At 41.0% G+C, this 16,874-nt stretch overlaps 1 protein-coding gene across 1 annotated transcript in view; it reads right to left on the reverse strand.

The window, feature by feature from the left end:
- Nucleotides 1–16,874, reverse strand: part of LOC135473007 (uncharacterized) — a 161,361-nt gene that overhangs the window by 126,942 nt on the left and 17,545 nt on the right. Inside the window, exon 2 of the mRNA XM_064752773.1 lies at nucleotides 16,213–16,361. Coding sequence (XP_064608843.1) covers nucleotides 16,213–16,361 — 149 coding nt within the window. The remainder of the gene's footprint in view (nucleotides 1–16,212; nucleotides 16,362–16,874) is intronic.

The raw sequence follows: 16,874 nt of genomic DNA on the forward strand, positions 1-16,874 counted from the left end.
CACACATATTCATTACATTTGGACCATGAGAGGTCACACATATTCACTACATTCGGACCAAGAGAGGTCACACATATTCACTACATTCGGACCATGAGAGGTCACGCATATTCACTACATTTGGACCATGAGAGGTCACACATATTCATTACATTCGGACCATGAGAGGTCACACATATTCATTACATTTGGACCATGAGAGGTCACACATATTCACTACATTCGGACCAAGAGAGGTCACACATATTCATTACATTCGGACCATGAGAGGTCACACATATTCACTACATTCGCACCATGAGAGGTCACGCATATTCACTACATTTGCACCATGAGAGGTCACGCATATTCACTACATTTGCACCATGAGAGGTCACGCTTTTTTTTGTAATTTGGAGCATCTACATTTAATTAAAACTTGACACCTGTAACTATATGTAGGAGTGAAGTAATTTATGACAAATGCCAAATTTCAAAAATAAGATAGAACATTGCATGTATCTGTAATTATGTTTAGTATTGGACTCATGATAACTTTGCTAAATTTATAACTACATGCCTATTACATATCTATGCTGCCTATAACAACTAACATGTTTAAAGCTGATGGTTATTTTCTAATGCAAACTTAACTCAGCAGGTTTGTAAGGTTGTTGGTGATGTGAGGGGTGCCAATTCTACTGTAACCCCATTGTAAAACACAAATCAAATAAATAAACATAATGCAAACTTTTGTCAGGTTGGTAATCTGAATCATATGAACCCATTTATTAATGATATTGTAAGATGAGATTATAGTCATGGTATGACAAGAAGATGAGATTATAGTCATGGTATGACAAGAAGATGAGATTATAGTTATGGTATGACAAGAAGTTGAGATTATAGTCATGGTATGACAAGAAGTAGTTGAGATTACAGTCATGGTATGACAAGAAGTAGTTGAGATTACAGCCATCGTTTCACAAGAGGAAGTTGAAATAACAGTCATGGTATGACAAGAAGTAGTTGAGATTACAGCCATGGTTTCACAAGAGGAAGTTGAAATTACAGTCATGGTATGACAAGAAGAAGTTGAGATTACAGTCATGGTATGACAAGAAGTAGTTGAGATTACAGCCATGGTTTCACAAGAAGAAGTTGAGATTAGAGTCATGGTATGACAAGAAGTAGTTGAGATTACAGTCATGGTATGACAAGAAGAAATTGAGATTACAGTCATGGTATGACAAGAAGTAGTTGAGATTACAGCCATGGTTTCACAAGAAGAAGTTGAAATTACAGTCATGGTATGACAAGAAGTAGTTGAGATTACAGCCATGGTTTCACAAGAGGAAGTTGAAATTACAGTCATGGTATGACAAGAAGAAGTTGAGATTACAGTCATGGTATGACAAGAAGTAGTTGAGATTACAGCCATGGTTTCACAAGAAGAAGTTGAGATTACAGTCATGGTATGACAAGAAGTAGTTGAGATTACAGTCATGGTATGACAAGAAGAAGTTGAGATTACAGTCATGGTATGACAAGAAGTAGTTGAGATTACAGCCATCGTTTCACAAGAAGAAGTTGAAATTACAGTCATGGTATGACAAGAAGTAGTTGAGATTACAGCCATGGTTTCACAAGAAGAAGTTGAAATTACAGTCATGGTATGACAAGAAGAAGTTGAGATTACAGTCATGGTATGACAAGAAGTAGTTGAGATTACAGCCATGGTTTAACAAGAAGAAGTTGAGATTATAGTCATGGTATGACAAGAAGTAGTTGAGATTACAGTCATGGTATGACAAGAAGAAGTTGAGATTACAGTCATGGTATGACAAGAAGTAGTTGAGATTACAGCCATCATTTCACAAGAAGAAGTTGAAATTACAGTCATGGTATGGCAAGAAGAAGTTGAGATTACAGTCATGGTACGATGAAGTAGTTGAGATTACAGTCATGGTATCACAAGAAGAAGTTCAGAGTACAGGTACATGTATGTTACATCTGTATATCAAGCACATGTATGTTACATCTGTATATCAAACACATGCATGTCACATCCGTATATCAGATACTTTGTATGTTACGTCTGTATGTCCTACAGATGTATATTACATTTGTACGTCTGAACATCATGTATACATACAGTCTTACCTGGCATGCCAACTAGAGCAGATTCTGGCCACCAGCCCCTGGGGTGGCCGTCCATCTTCACCCTCACACCTATCCATTATTCTACTCGTTTGTCCAGCTGCAGGTAAGACTTGAGGCTATCATGTCACTAGACACAGCCAAGTCTCCTCTCCCATCAGGTGTTGTATGGTGTACACACAGAAGAAGTTACCAGTCCCACATCACTCCATGGTAAAACTTCCAAGCCAGAAGAAATCGAAAGACCAAAGCCATGAGTAAGCCCAAAAAGGCTTGGTCAGGTGAGACGGTTGACAAGTCTAGAGGAGCCTGGGACAGTAGAGACAGGTAAATCCTGTGTACAGGTGATGACACAAGCCCTCCTCGTCACTACACATGCAACAGGGCTTTAGTCTGGGGTGGAGAACGCAAATTACAGTACAGCTATGGCCAGGTAATCGTCTGTGAACCCCACAGTAACAGCAACTGTTGTCTTAAGGTGAAGTCTGTCCTGGTTGGTCCAGCCCAAAGATGGAATGTACAGGTTCATATATCCACAAAGCCGTTGACGCTAGAGTTTAGCAGCATACTTCACTTAGGGGCAGCCAAAACAAGCAGGTTGAGGAAGACGGGGCATAATGAGTGCCCAGCCCTTACCTGTGTTACCTGACAGAACTGCACCCAGTGCTGATCAAAGCCCAGCCAGTCTGCCCCCAATATAGTCAATAAACCCCTGGGCAAGCACCCTCAAACTTTCCAGCTCCTATTCTGCACTTGGCTAGCTGGGGCACCAAACAATACTCGCTGCAGGCCTGGGTGGATAAGGCTTTCAGGTGTAAGACTGTTTTACCTGTGTTCTGACTCAGGTATGAGATCAATCAGTGTCTACTTCACTGATCTAAAATCAGCCAGGTGAGATGTGGCACAGTGAACAAGTCAACCAGCAAATTACCTCCTCACTTCCAATTGTACAAATCCATTTCTATTCTCTTTGTAGACAAATGATCTTAACATGGTTAACTATGTTCCCTATGACAAAGCTAAGCTTCTCTTGGTAGTTCAACCAGACGAAAGACAGGTAAACCTATCGTCAGACGAGACACAGGTAAACCATGCTAAGACCAGACATAGGTAAACCCTGCTTAGATTAGACACAGGTTAACCAAGTTTAAACCAGACATATATGTAGGTAAACCATGCTCAGACCAGTTACAGGTAAACCTCACTCAGACTAGACAACACAGAGACATCTTCCAACATACAGGCTCACCTTGCACAAAATCACAGCAGGTCAAACTTGCTAAAAAAAACCAATACTTATCATTTTTGCTACATTTCACAGGCATTCATTTTTTCCCCCAGACTACTAACAAAAACCGGTTTGTCTATTAACAGAGTATAATGAGTTCATGTTTCTGGGCTAAGTACGTGCAGGAGGTCAATAGAAATATCTGACTAAATATGTATCACATCCTAAACAGACAAGATTTATGCAGCTTATGTTTTGTATTAATATGAACAGAAACAAATTAGACTAAAAGGCACGAATAACATGTCAAAACCAATCCTTTCTACTTTACTGCTCAATTTTCCTACAATTTCCAATCCTTGATGAGCCTATGAAAAGTCAATGACCCATGACTGATAATAAAACAGAAAAACACATCCATTAGCATTGTAATCGTTTCCCCATGTTTGCAGGGTGTTTATTCAAGCATATTAGGAAGGCATTATTCTGTGTAACTGATAAAATTACTCTTTGTAGCTTCGTCTCCAAAATCAAATCAAAAATATGTATAAATTGCACCGAAAGTTCATCTTTCATATGTGAAAAGCCACATCCTTACCTAGATCTCTACCCTCATGACTGATAATTGTTGAGCTCTGGTCAATAACATACCAGCCACAACCCTACATACATCTCTCCACTCATAACTGATAATAAAACAGGTGATGCACCATCAGTGTCCTCTGTTTACCTGGACAGCTCTGGTCAAAAACATACCAGCCACAACCCTACATACATCTCTACCCTCATAACTGATAATAAAACAGGTGATGCACCATCAGTGTACTCTGTTTACCTGGACAGCTCTGGTCAACAACATACCAGCCACAACCCTACATACATCTCTACCCTCATGACTGATAATAAAACAGGTGATGCACCATCAGTGTACACTGTTTACCTGGACAGCTCTGGTCTATAACATGCCAGCCACAACCCTACATACATCTCTACCCTCATAACTGATAATAAAACAGGTAATGCACCATCAGTGTACACTGTTTACCTGGACAGCTCTGGTCAATAACATACCAGCCACAACCTACATACATCTCTACCCTTATGACTGATAATAAAACAGGTGGTGCACCATCAGTGTACACTGTTTACCTGGACAGCTCTGGTCAATAACATACCAGCCACAACCTTATCTAGATCTCTACCGTCATAACTGATAATAAAACAGGTGATGCACCATCAGTGTACACTGTTTACCTGGACAGCTCTGGTCAATAACATACCAGCCACAACCTTATCTAGATCTCTACCCTCATAACTGATAATAAAACAGGTGATGCACCATCAGTGTACACTGTTTACCTGGACAGCTCTGGTTAATAACATACCAGCCACAACCCTAGATACATCTCTACCCTCATAACTGATAATAAAACAGGTGATGGACCATCAGTGTCCTCTGTTTATCTGGACAGCTCTGGTCAATAACATACCAGCCACAACCTTACCTACATCTCCCCTCATAACTGATAATAAAACAGGTGATGCACCATCAGTGTACACTGTTTACCTGGACAGCTCTGGTCAACAACATACCAGCCAAAACCTTACCTACATCCCTAACCTCAAGACTGATAATAAAACAGGTAATGCACCATCAGTGTACACTGTTTACCTGGACAGCTTTGGTCAACAACATAACAGCCACAGCCTTACCTACATCTCTACCCTCATAACTGATAATAAATCAGGTGATGTACACTGTTTACTTGGATATCTTTGGTGAGCAATGTACCAGCCACATCCTTACCTACATCTCTACCCTCATAACTGATAATAAAACAGGTGATGCACCATCAGTCTACTCTGTTTACCTGGAGAGCTCTGGTCAATAACATACCAGCCACAACCTTATCTAGATCTCTACCCTCATAACTGATAATAAAACAGGTGATGCACCATCAGTGTACACTGTTTACCTGGACAGCTCTGGTCAATAACATACCAGCCACAACCTTATCTAGATCTCTACCCTCATAACTGATAATAAAACAGGTGATGCACCATCAGTGTACACTGTTTACCTGGACAGCTCTGGTTAATAACATACCAGCCACAACCCTACATACATCTCTACCCTCATAACTGATAATAAAACAGGTGATGCACCATCAGTGTACTCTGTTTATCTGGACAGCTCTGGTCAATAACATACCAGCCACAACCCTAGATACATCTCTACCCTCATAACTGATAATAAAACAGGTGATGCACCATCAGTGTACTCTGTTTATCTGGACAGCTCTGGTCAATAACATACCAGCCACAACCTTACCTACATCTCCCCTCATAACTGATAATAAAACAGGTGATGCGCCATCAGTGTACACTGTTTACCTGGACAGCTCTGGTCAACAACATACCAGCCAAAACCTTACCTACATCCCTAACCTCAAGACTGATAATAAAAAGACTGATAAGCTCTGGTCAACAACATACCAGCCAAAACCTTACCTACATCCCTAACCTCAAGACTGATAATAAAAAGACTGATAAGCTCTGGTCAACAACATACCAGCCACCACCTTACATACGTCTCTATCCTCATGACTGATAATAAAACACGTGACGGACCATCAGTGTACACTGTTTACCTGGACAGCTTTGGTTAACAATGTACCAGCCGCAAGCCTACCTACATCTCTAACCTTATGACTGATAATAAAACAGATAATGGACCATTAGTGTACACTGTTTACCTGTCCACACATGCCACAGACCTCACAGGCCTGACCTCACACATGCCATAGACCTCTCACATGCCACAGACCTCATGCATGCCACAGACCTTGCACATGCCACAGTCCTCACATGCCAGACCTCATGTCACAGACCTCGCACTCCACAGACACCACATGCCCCAAACCTCACATGCCACAGACCTCAGAGACTTCAGACCTCAGATTCCACAGACCTCACATGCTACATACCTCACAGGCCACATACCTCACATGCCACAGACCTCACATATTACATACCTCACAGGACACATATCTCACAGGCCACATACCTCACAGGCCTCAGATTTCACATTATACATACCTCACAGGCCATAGACCTCACATGCTACATAACTACTAAGCTCACATGCCACACACCTCACAAGCCACAGAACTCACAGCTTCAGTTTTAGGAGCTTCTTTCAAATGCAAAGTAAGGCTAATAGCCTTTCACACCACATTATACAGAGTGCCACTGCCACTGCAGCAGCATAAAGAAGACACCACATGATACTGATTTTTAATTCATTTTATTTCTTTCTTTCTTTCTTTGTTTTTGTTGTTACATAATACACTGAAAGGTGCCATTCATAGTTTTAATTTGACAGCATTTTAAAAGAATGTCTCAAATGTCGCTACCAGTGATCTATGTGCGGGTATCCTGATATAAACAGACTGCTGTAGAGGTCTTACATTCCCCACGGAGCTTTTTAATCCAGCACTAATATGCTGGGTGGAGGTGGGGCGGCTGTATCAACTCTGTCTGTCTGTCTGCACGCAATGCTAGAATGTTACACAGATTTTCAGCAATATGGCACGACATCCCAAGCACACATACTCCAGACTCTCACTCAAACAACATCCCCAAAAAAGATGTTTACCATTTGTGCAGTAAATCTACAGCCTAGGAGGCAATGTCCACAGAGAGGCAGACGTAAGCCTGTGATGACGGAAGGCAGGCTTTGAGAATTCAAGTGAACAGATCACAAACGTGTCAACAGCAACAAAAACCTGGAACATCTGTCAACAAGATATACATATGCAAGTCATTAGCCCTGCAGAATGCATCAATAACAGCATCAAAGACCTTCCATCACAACAACAAGTAGGTCTGTACAGAGAGTGAAGTGTACACAAGGGCATGCAGGACAGAGAGACATCTCTGCCACCCACACGATCTCACAGCCAAGATCAAAACACTCCACTCTTAGCACAGCAAGAAATTATTTTATCAACATCATTAGTTAACACATTGATCACATACATGAATCTGCTCTCTAATGGCATTAATCAAGTTTTAAGTGAGAAATTCCGTAACACAAAAGTATTAAGAATGAGAATGTTTTTGTATCATTCACCAAAGATATAACATGTGCACTGGTAATGGCAGTTCCTCTCATGTCCGCATGAGAAGCCTTCAGATCAAGGTTCCCCAGGTTTATAACATGTGTACTGGTAATGGCAGTTCCTCTCATGTCTGCATGATAAGCCTTCAGATCAAGGTTCCCCACGTTTATAACATGTGTACCAGTAATGGCAGTTCCTCTCATGTCTGCATGATAAGCCTTCAGATCAAGGTTCCCCACGTTTATAACATGTGTACTGGTAAGGGCAGTTCCTCTCATGTCCGCATGATAAGCCTTCAGATCAAGGTTCCCCAGGTTTATAACATGTGTACTGGTAATGGCAGTTCCTCTCATGTCTGCATGATAAGCCTTCAGATCAAGGTTCCCCAGGTTTATAACATGTGTACCAGTAATGGCAGTTCCTCTCATGTCTGCATGATAAGCCTTCAGATCAAGGTTCCCCAGGTTTATAACATGTGTACCAGTAATGGCAGTTCCTCTCATGTCTGCATGATAAGCCTTCAGATCAAGGTTCCCCACGTTTATAACATGTGTACCAGTAATGGCAGTTCCTCTCATGTCTGCATGAGAAGCCTTCAGATCAAGGTTCCCCAGGTTTATAACATTTGTACCAGTAATGACAGTTCCTCTCATGTCTGCATGATAAGCCTTCAGATCAAGGTTCCCCAGGTTTATAACATGTGTACTGGTAATGGCAGTTCCTCTCATGTCTGCATGAGAAGCCTTCAGATCAAGGTTCCCCAGGTTTATAACATGTGTACTGGTAATGGCAGTTCCTCTCATGTCTGCATGAGAAGCCTTCAGATCAAGGTTCCCCAGGTTTATAACATGCGTACCAGTAATGGCAGTTCCTCTCATGTCTGCATGAGAAGCCTTCAGATCAAGGTTCCCCAGGTTTATAACATGTGTACTGGTAATGGCAGTTCCTCTCATGTCTGCATGATAAGCCTTCGGGACACTTATATTTTAAATATAAAACTTCAAAGAGTACATGACATCAGCTAAAAAGTATAGAATTTGGCTATTCATACTGGGCATTGTGCTTGCTGCCGTGGTAGGCCTATATCGACTTCCAGGCTGTATTTTGCCCAATTTTCCATCCCAGCTGGCACACGTCAGTATGGATCTTTGATAAGTAAAGCCAACCTTTGAAAACTGCCAAAATCATTAAACGCAAAGGGCTCGAGACATAAGCCCTGCTACAGAAGGGGGCTGGAGGCAAATCTCAGCCTGACACAGTTGTAATGCCTCTAAGTCCTGCTGATCCGGGGGTAGGAGTCCGATCAACACATACAGTACCATGACCCACTTCAAGAAGATAGGGGTCAAGAAGCTGAGAGAAAACTCAAACACCACCAAAGGCAGTAGTCAAATCCGATAATAAACACAAGGGGTTTCTAGGCTATCTACTTATGTACATGACAGGAGGGTACAAGGGGGGACCAATCTCGTGTCAACAACGCATGTCTGGCCACATCATAAACTCGCCCCGATCTTCACCAGACAGCTTCAAGCCACACACACAAAAATCCATATTCTTCCTCCCAATAAAGCAGCTTTCTCCATACCACCCAGTCTGCATAATGCTTCAAATTTAAATCTCAGGTAACTTTACAATTATGATTCACAAGACTGGGATGTCCACTATGGAGAAGACATTGGATTGGACAAATTGTACCAGTAGGGGGTACAGTGTGAATCATGATGGGACATACAGGGACAAATGTAAACGTTGGTTTATATCATCCTTGCATGTATGACAACTGCCAGGGAACTGGTTAACACGTTTTCATGCATAACAACTACCAGGGAACTGGTTAACACGTTTTCATACATGTGGGTCATGCTTGTATGACAACTGCCAGGGAACTGGTTAACACGTTTTCATACATGTGGGTCATGCTTGTATGACAACTGCCAGGGAACTGGTTAACACGTTTTCATACATGTGGGTCATGCTTGTATGACAACTGCCAGGGAACTGGTTAACACGTTTTCATACATGTGGGTCATGCCTGTATGACAACTGCCAGGGAACTGGTTAACACGTTTTCATGCATGACAACTACCAGGGAACTGGTTAACACGTTTTCATACATGTGGGTCATGCCTGTATGACAACTGCCAGGGAACTGGTTAACACGTTTTCATACATGTGGGTCATGCCTGTATGACAACTGCCAGGGAACTGGTTAACACGTTTTCATACATGTGGGTCATGCCTGTATGACAACTGCCAGGGAACTGGTTAACACGTTTTCATACATGTGGGTCATGCCTGTATGACAACTGCCAGGGAACTGGTTAACACGTTTTCATACATGTGTGTCATGTCTGTATGACAACTGCCAGGGAACTGGTTAACACGTTTTCATACATGTGGGTCATGCCTGTATGACAACTGCCAGGGAACTGGTTAACACGTTTTCATACATGTGGGTCATGCCTGTATGACAACTGCCAGGGAACTGGTTAACACATTTTCATACATGTGGGTCATGCCTGTATGACAACTGCCAGGGAACTGGTTAACACGTTTTCATACATGTTGTTTAATAGTTGTTAAATAATCACAAAATGTACAATCATCTAAACAAAGTCACTTTCTTCAGTCTCCATAAAAAAGAACATAATGTACTTACTGAATATTCACAATGTGTCCTTAAACTAAAAACTGCTTTAGCTTGAATGTGTTTCTCCTTCATGTAGATTTCTGCACTGGTGCTACAGAATAAACATGTTGGCACCTGCACCCATGGCCATACAACTGACTACACAGCACATGCACATGTACTGCAACAAAGTCTGACATTAAGCCGCTCTTGTAACACAGAGGGTTCAAACTGCAGCACATTACCAATGTGTAACAGCTCCTTTGAACTCATACTTTGCAGCAATGAATACAGCTCATATAATCCTGGAGGATTAACATAAAGTAGTTTAGTCTATTAGGAAGAGTTAATCTTCATTAAGACCAATTAAGGTAAGGCCATTCTAAAGCTAACCAATAAATTGCAATATGCTATACCCTCCCCACCCCTCTGCACACAATAGACACGGACACCTTTACACCTTAAGGTCATCAAGATCAAAGCAGAAACTATAGGTTAAGTAGCTTTGCAAGAAACAATTCATTCACATATTTAACACAGGATACACACACTGTACATGGACTTGCACCAGTAAATTTAGTTTCTAACTGCATAATGTGTTCAAAAGTGTGGGTCATTGCCTGCAGTCATGATGGTCAAGTTACCCCTTCAACGAAGAACACAAGCTTCTGGACCTATATTTGGTGTCAAGAGTATGTTGAAGGAAAATCAAAAAATTGCCTCATATAAAATACCATGAAATGAAATGTCCATTTTTTGCACATTTTAAATCAGCTGTACATGCATCACTTTATTATTCAGAATTACTGGTTTATGGAAAGGAAACGTATGAAGACATTCAGAGAACACCGATAGCTCACTTGATTGAGCAGTTAGTAAAACTACATTTTGTTCACATCATGTGATACGCTCAAATATTGACCTCTAAACCAAAATAAAGCAGAGTGACTGACAGTGTCATACATATATATTATTGTCTAATTAGATAGTGCTAAGACCTTACCATTAAATCAACAAGAAAGGCCAAAATTATTACACTGTCACATCTGTACAGGCATTCAGACAACACCAATGGCTCGCCTGATTGAGTGGTTCCTAAAACAGCATCATGTTCAATTCAGAAAATATGTTCAAATGTGGATCTCTAAACCAAAATAAAGTATAATGACATCGCCATTCACACGTCAGATATTATTCTCATGACATTCACATTTATTATCCATGTGAAATATACAACTTTGCATATATCACAATAATGATATGTAATTATGTATCTCCAGCTGCGTCATTTAGCTGTATGCATGAAAAGTATTATTACACTATGGGACTGAATGGTGGCAATAATGAAAACAAAAAATAACTAGAATGGATCTGCGAACAGCAGATCCTAGGTCGGGATTCCGGATCAGATTGATGACGTTTTCCCCACCAAATAATACATGGCCCCTGTAACAGCAAGTTTATACTTGCACGTATCAATCCATGACCTGCCATGCACAGACTAGCTGGCCCTCTCCTCCCTCTTGACAACGGGGATAGGCAGCCATACTTTTATACACATAGAACACATGTGTAGCGCTTTGCAATCAGTGATTTTCAGCTGTACAGCTGTTACGCTATTCTCGCAACAGACCTCCAAATATGGTGAAAAATTGCGCTTTTTCACGTTTTGATCGCAATTTGCGGCAAAACTATACGTCGCCGGAAAGAAATAAGCCCAGGTTCATGATCAGGACGTCAAAGTACGTCGGGTAGCATGCTTCCTAGTCGCAAATGCATTTAAAATGCATCACATAACATGGGGACGTCAAAGTGCCAAATATAGCAAATTGGCCTTTGGACAATATTTGAAGCACTGCACCTCCCACATTTATTGACACACTTCAATGATTTTCCGCACGCCTACAGTACACATATAGGCCTTTGCACTCAGTCATTTTCAGCTCCACAGCTGCAGCGGTTTTGTGTCACGTGACCTCCAAATATGGGCAAAAATTGCACTTTTTCACACTTTCATGGCAATTGGCGACAAAACCATGCGTCAGAGAAAGGAAAAACCACCAAATTCGTCATCAGTGCATCCAACTACACCAAGCAGCCTACTTAAAACCTTGAAATTCACAACATTTTCATCGCCTGCCAAATTGACTAAGCTGGGATCGAACTCTGACATGACTGACAGGCGTCAGCGGTAGAAGAAAAGAAAGCAAGAAGAAAAAAAAAGAAAAAAGCAAATCCGGCACAATCTGCCTGATGTTCATTTCTTGACGTCGATAATATTTGCTGCTCGACTCCCACAGACACATCTGCGTCACACCACACAGCGGGGAGAAATCTTTGTGCAATTAGGTCAAGTCAGGGAAAATTTTGCCAGCATCTCCCCTACCATCCACACTTTTGTATACCTCACTAAATCCCCAAGGCAGTCACAATTCTCACTTCAAATTTACATACATTTTCTTTACGCTCATATCTTTCATGTCAAAGCATAAGTTATTGATCGAAAATCAACACATAACCAGATACATGGCTTTCAAAGTTTCCATGCGACCTTACACCTTTTGTCACAGAGGCAATCGGCTGGTCATTCGCTATGCTATGCTATGCCCAGTGAAAAACGACCATTCCTTGGCAGGCTTGGCCCGCTTTATGTAAGAAATAATGCAAAAACACGGCCTGTGTAACAGCAAGTTTGTACTTCCACGTCTCAATCCACGACCTGCCATGCACAGACTCACTGCTCTACTGATGGCTCAGCCATTGTTAGAAAGTCAACACCTGGACCATGGCACATGTCCATATCTGTCAATCACCCTGGCCCGTTTAACGTATAGTAAAGAGGACAAGGTCTGCGCAAAACAAAGCTAACTTTTACAGGTCCACGTCGTTTGCTGTTGTAGTTAGAACTCTACGCCATCTAATAGAGTACTGGAGTTAGATAGGAACAGGACTGAATGTTATAGCTGAATGTCATCGTACAACCGTTTCGGGAGATCATGGACAGTGTAGCCGAAAGCATCAGGTCAAATATTATAAACCCAGACCAGTTCCCATCTAACTCCATGTTAAAGCAATAGGATTCTCATCTTTTTCTAAACAAAAAACGGTGTTGTCCTTTTCAACACTTCTAGCGAGAAAACTATTGATCGTAGCTCAAATCCATTGGCAAATGTTAGAAAGAGTATGTCTTGGGCTACACTTTGGTGCATGTTGCACATTTCTAGCTTCCATAGTTCTTGAGTTAAACGTCATTAAAATTACGTAGTTTTTTTAAAGTTTTTTGCTTGTATCTCAAAAGGTTACATAGAGATGCAAAAAATAAAAGCAGATTCAGAATCAGCAGCTCAAAATACACCAGAATACGTTGAAAAAAATTGACATATGGAAACTTTTTGTGACGTCACAACTTCAACCAATGACAAGCTTCCAGAGTTTTGACAGGAAGTCAACGATTTTGGCAAACTTTTTGTAACTCATGACCTTCTAGCTGCATGTCAAATTTCCAAACAATCGGTTCAGTGGTTCTTGAGAAGAAAATTTTTAAAGGTTTTACACAAAATCCAATATGGCGGACGAACCACGTGACCTTGAAAAAAAAAATGGAGAATTTACCCCTAGAAAACCTCTGTCAGATAATATGAGCAAAATTTGGGACTTCTGTGTTTCACGGTGTTTGAGTTCTCCTGCTAACAAGGTCGGTGAAAAAAAAATAATAAGAAAAAACAGAACAATTTCAATAGGGATCCCGTTCAGAGAGAACGGGATCCCTAATCATTAGATTTACTATTATTAAGCATTTAGATGTTTAGATGATATAAAAGATATACACCTAGTTTCAGGGAAATCAGTGCAATAAACCCTAAACAGGAATTTCATGGATAGAATATGGAAAAAATCGATTATTGCACTAAGTACCTCAATGAGAGTAATTGTGAAACTAATTACCCCATTGTAATTAACCTTAAACATGTATGCTAAGTTTCATGGAAATAGGTTCAGCACTTTAGGAAGAGTTGACAAACTTACACACAAACATGGCAGACAGACATACACATAAACATGGCAGATAGACATGACAGACAGACATACACACACATGACAGACTCATGACAGACAGAAATGCACACAAACATGGTAGACAGATATATACACACAAACATGACAGGCAGACATGACAGATAGACATACACACAAACATGTCAGAGAGACAGACAGACGAACATGACAGTCAGACATACACACAAACATGGCAGACATACATACACACAAACATGGTAGACAGACATACACACACACATGGCAGACAGATATACACACAGACATGACATAAGGACATACACACAAACATGGCAGACAGACATACACACACATAACAGACTCACGACAGACAGAAATGCACACAAACATGGTAGACAGATATATACACACAAACATGACAGGCAGACATGACAGAGAGACATACACACCAACATGTCAGAGAGACAGACAGACGAACATGACAGTCAGACATACACACAAACATGGCAGACAGATATACACACACACATGGCAGACAGATATACACACAGACATGACATAAGGACATACACACAAACATGTCAGAGAGACAGACAGACGAACATGACAGTCAGACATACACACAAACATGGCAGACATACATACACACAATCATGGTAGACAGACATACACACACACATGGCAGACAGATATACACACAGACATGACATAAGGACATACACACAAACATGGCAGACAGACATACACACACATAACAGACTCACGACAGACAGAAATGCATACAAACATGGTAGACAGATATATACACACAAACATGACAGGCAGACATGACAGAGAGACATACACACCAACATGTCAGAGAGACAGACAGACGAACATGACAGTCAGACATACACACAAACATGGCAGACAGATATACACACACACATGGCAGACAGATATACACACAGACATGACATAAGGACATACACACAAACATGGCAGACAGATATACACACACACATGGCAGACAGATATACACACAGACATGACATAAGGACATACACACAAACATGGCAGACAGACATACACACACACATGGCAGACAGATATACACACAGACATGACATAAGGACATACACACAAACATGGCAGACAGACATACACACAAACATGGCAGACAGATATACACACAGACATGACATAAGGACATACACACAAACATGGCAGACAGACATACACACATACATGGCAGACAGATATACACACAGACATGACATAAGGACATACACACAAACATGGCAGACAGACATACACACAAACATGGCAGACAGACATACACACAAACATGGCAGATAGACATGACAGACAGACATACACACACATGACATACAAACATGACAGCCAGACATACACACAAACATGACATAAATACATACACACAAACATGGAAGACAAAAAATGACATACAAACATGGCAGAGAGACACACACACAAACATGGCAGACAGACACACACACAAACATGACTGACAGACACACACACAAACATGGCAGACAGACATACACACAAACATGACTGACAGACACACACACAAACATGGCAGACAGATATACACACAAACATGACAGACAGACACACACACAAACTTGACAGACAGATATACACACAAACATGACTGACAGACACACACACAAACATGACTGACAGACACACATACAAACATGGCAGATAGACATATACACACAACAGACAGATGTAGCCATACAATCCAAAGGAAGAAATTTCTTCAGGAGTTATGCAGGGAACATGTAACAAGCGATAGCTACATAAATCGTAACAACATGAATGTCTTTGTCACCTTGCATGACTTTCTGATACGTTCAACTCTGTAATGGTCACTTTACTGCTGTAGTGCCAAAATCCAGGGAACAGTCCTCTGTTTTTAAACTTCAGTGGTAAAATCCTAAAGAATTCCTACAACCAAAAATTTCTTACAACAATCCCATACCCCAGTATAAAAACTGAAGCACGGTCATGTAGACAACAAGCAGTGTAACTATGGGCTAGAGTAAGGCGACAATGGTACCTACCTGAATCCCCCAAGAGTCAGGGTTCTGAACGCACTTTGGATGAGTTGGACAGCTTCAGTTATTGTGCCACACTGCACATCATTGACACTGGTAATACAGTCCCCCACCTGCAGACTGCCATTCACTGCGGCCCTACCCCCAGGCTCTATCTACAACAACAACAACAACAAATACATCATTCAGGCTGATAATACCAATCTAGGAAAAAGGTTCCCCTAACATAAACCTTTTGGACAAAACCCCCAGTAAACAAATGCCTTTATTTATAAATTACCCACAAAAAAAGTAACCATGACATGTACATTATTGATGGGTATTTCACTTCACAGATATCCGTATTACATGGCCCACTTATAGCATATTACAATCCGACCAGCTAAACAAAAAATAAAAAAATAAAAACAAATCAAATAATATTCCTGGACCAATATGCATTGTCCTCAAGGAAATGTAAGTCCATGCTCACATGACACATCTTTTCGAAATATAAACCTGTTTTAGTAGCCTGAGCCGTGTGGATTCCTAATGCATACAACCAGTGTTGGTCCCTAATGATATTACCAGTTTGGACGCCTAATGCATACAACCAATGTGGTTCCCTACTGCATACAACCAGTGTGGTTCCCTACTGCATACAACCAGTGTGGACCCTTACTGCATAC

The sequence above is a fragment of the Liolophura sinensis genome, chromosome 8, assembly GCF_032854445.1.
Source record: "Liolophura sinensis isolate JHLJ2023 chromosome 8, CUHK_Ljap_v2, whole genome shotgun sequence".
Classification (NCBI taxonomy): Eukaryota; Metazoa; Mollusca; class Polyplacophora; order Chitonida; family Chitonidae; genus Liolophura; species Liolophura sinensis.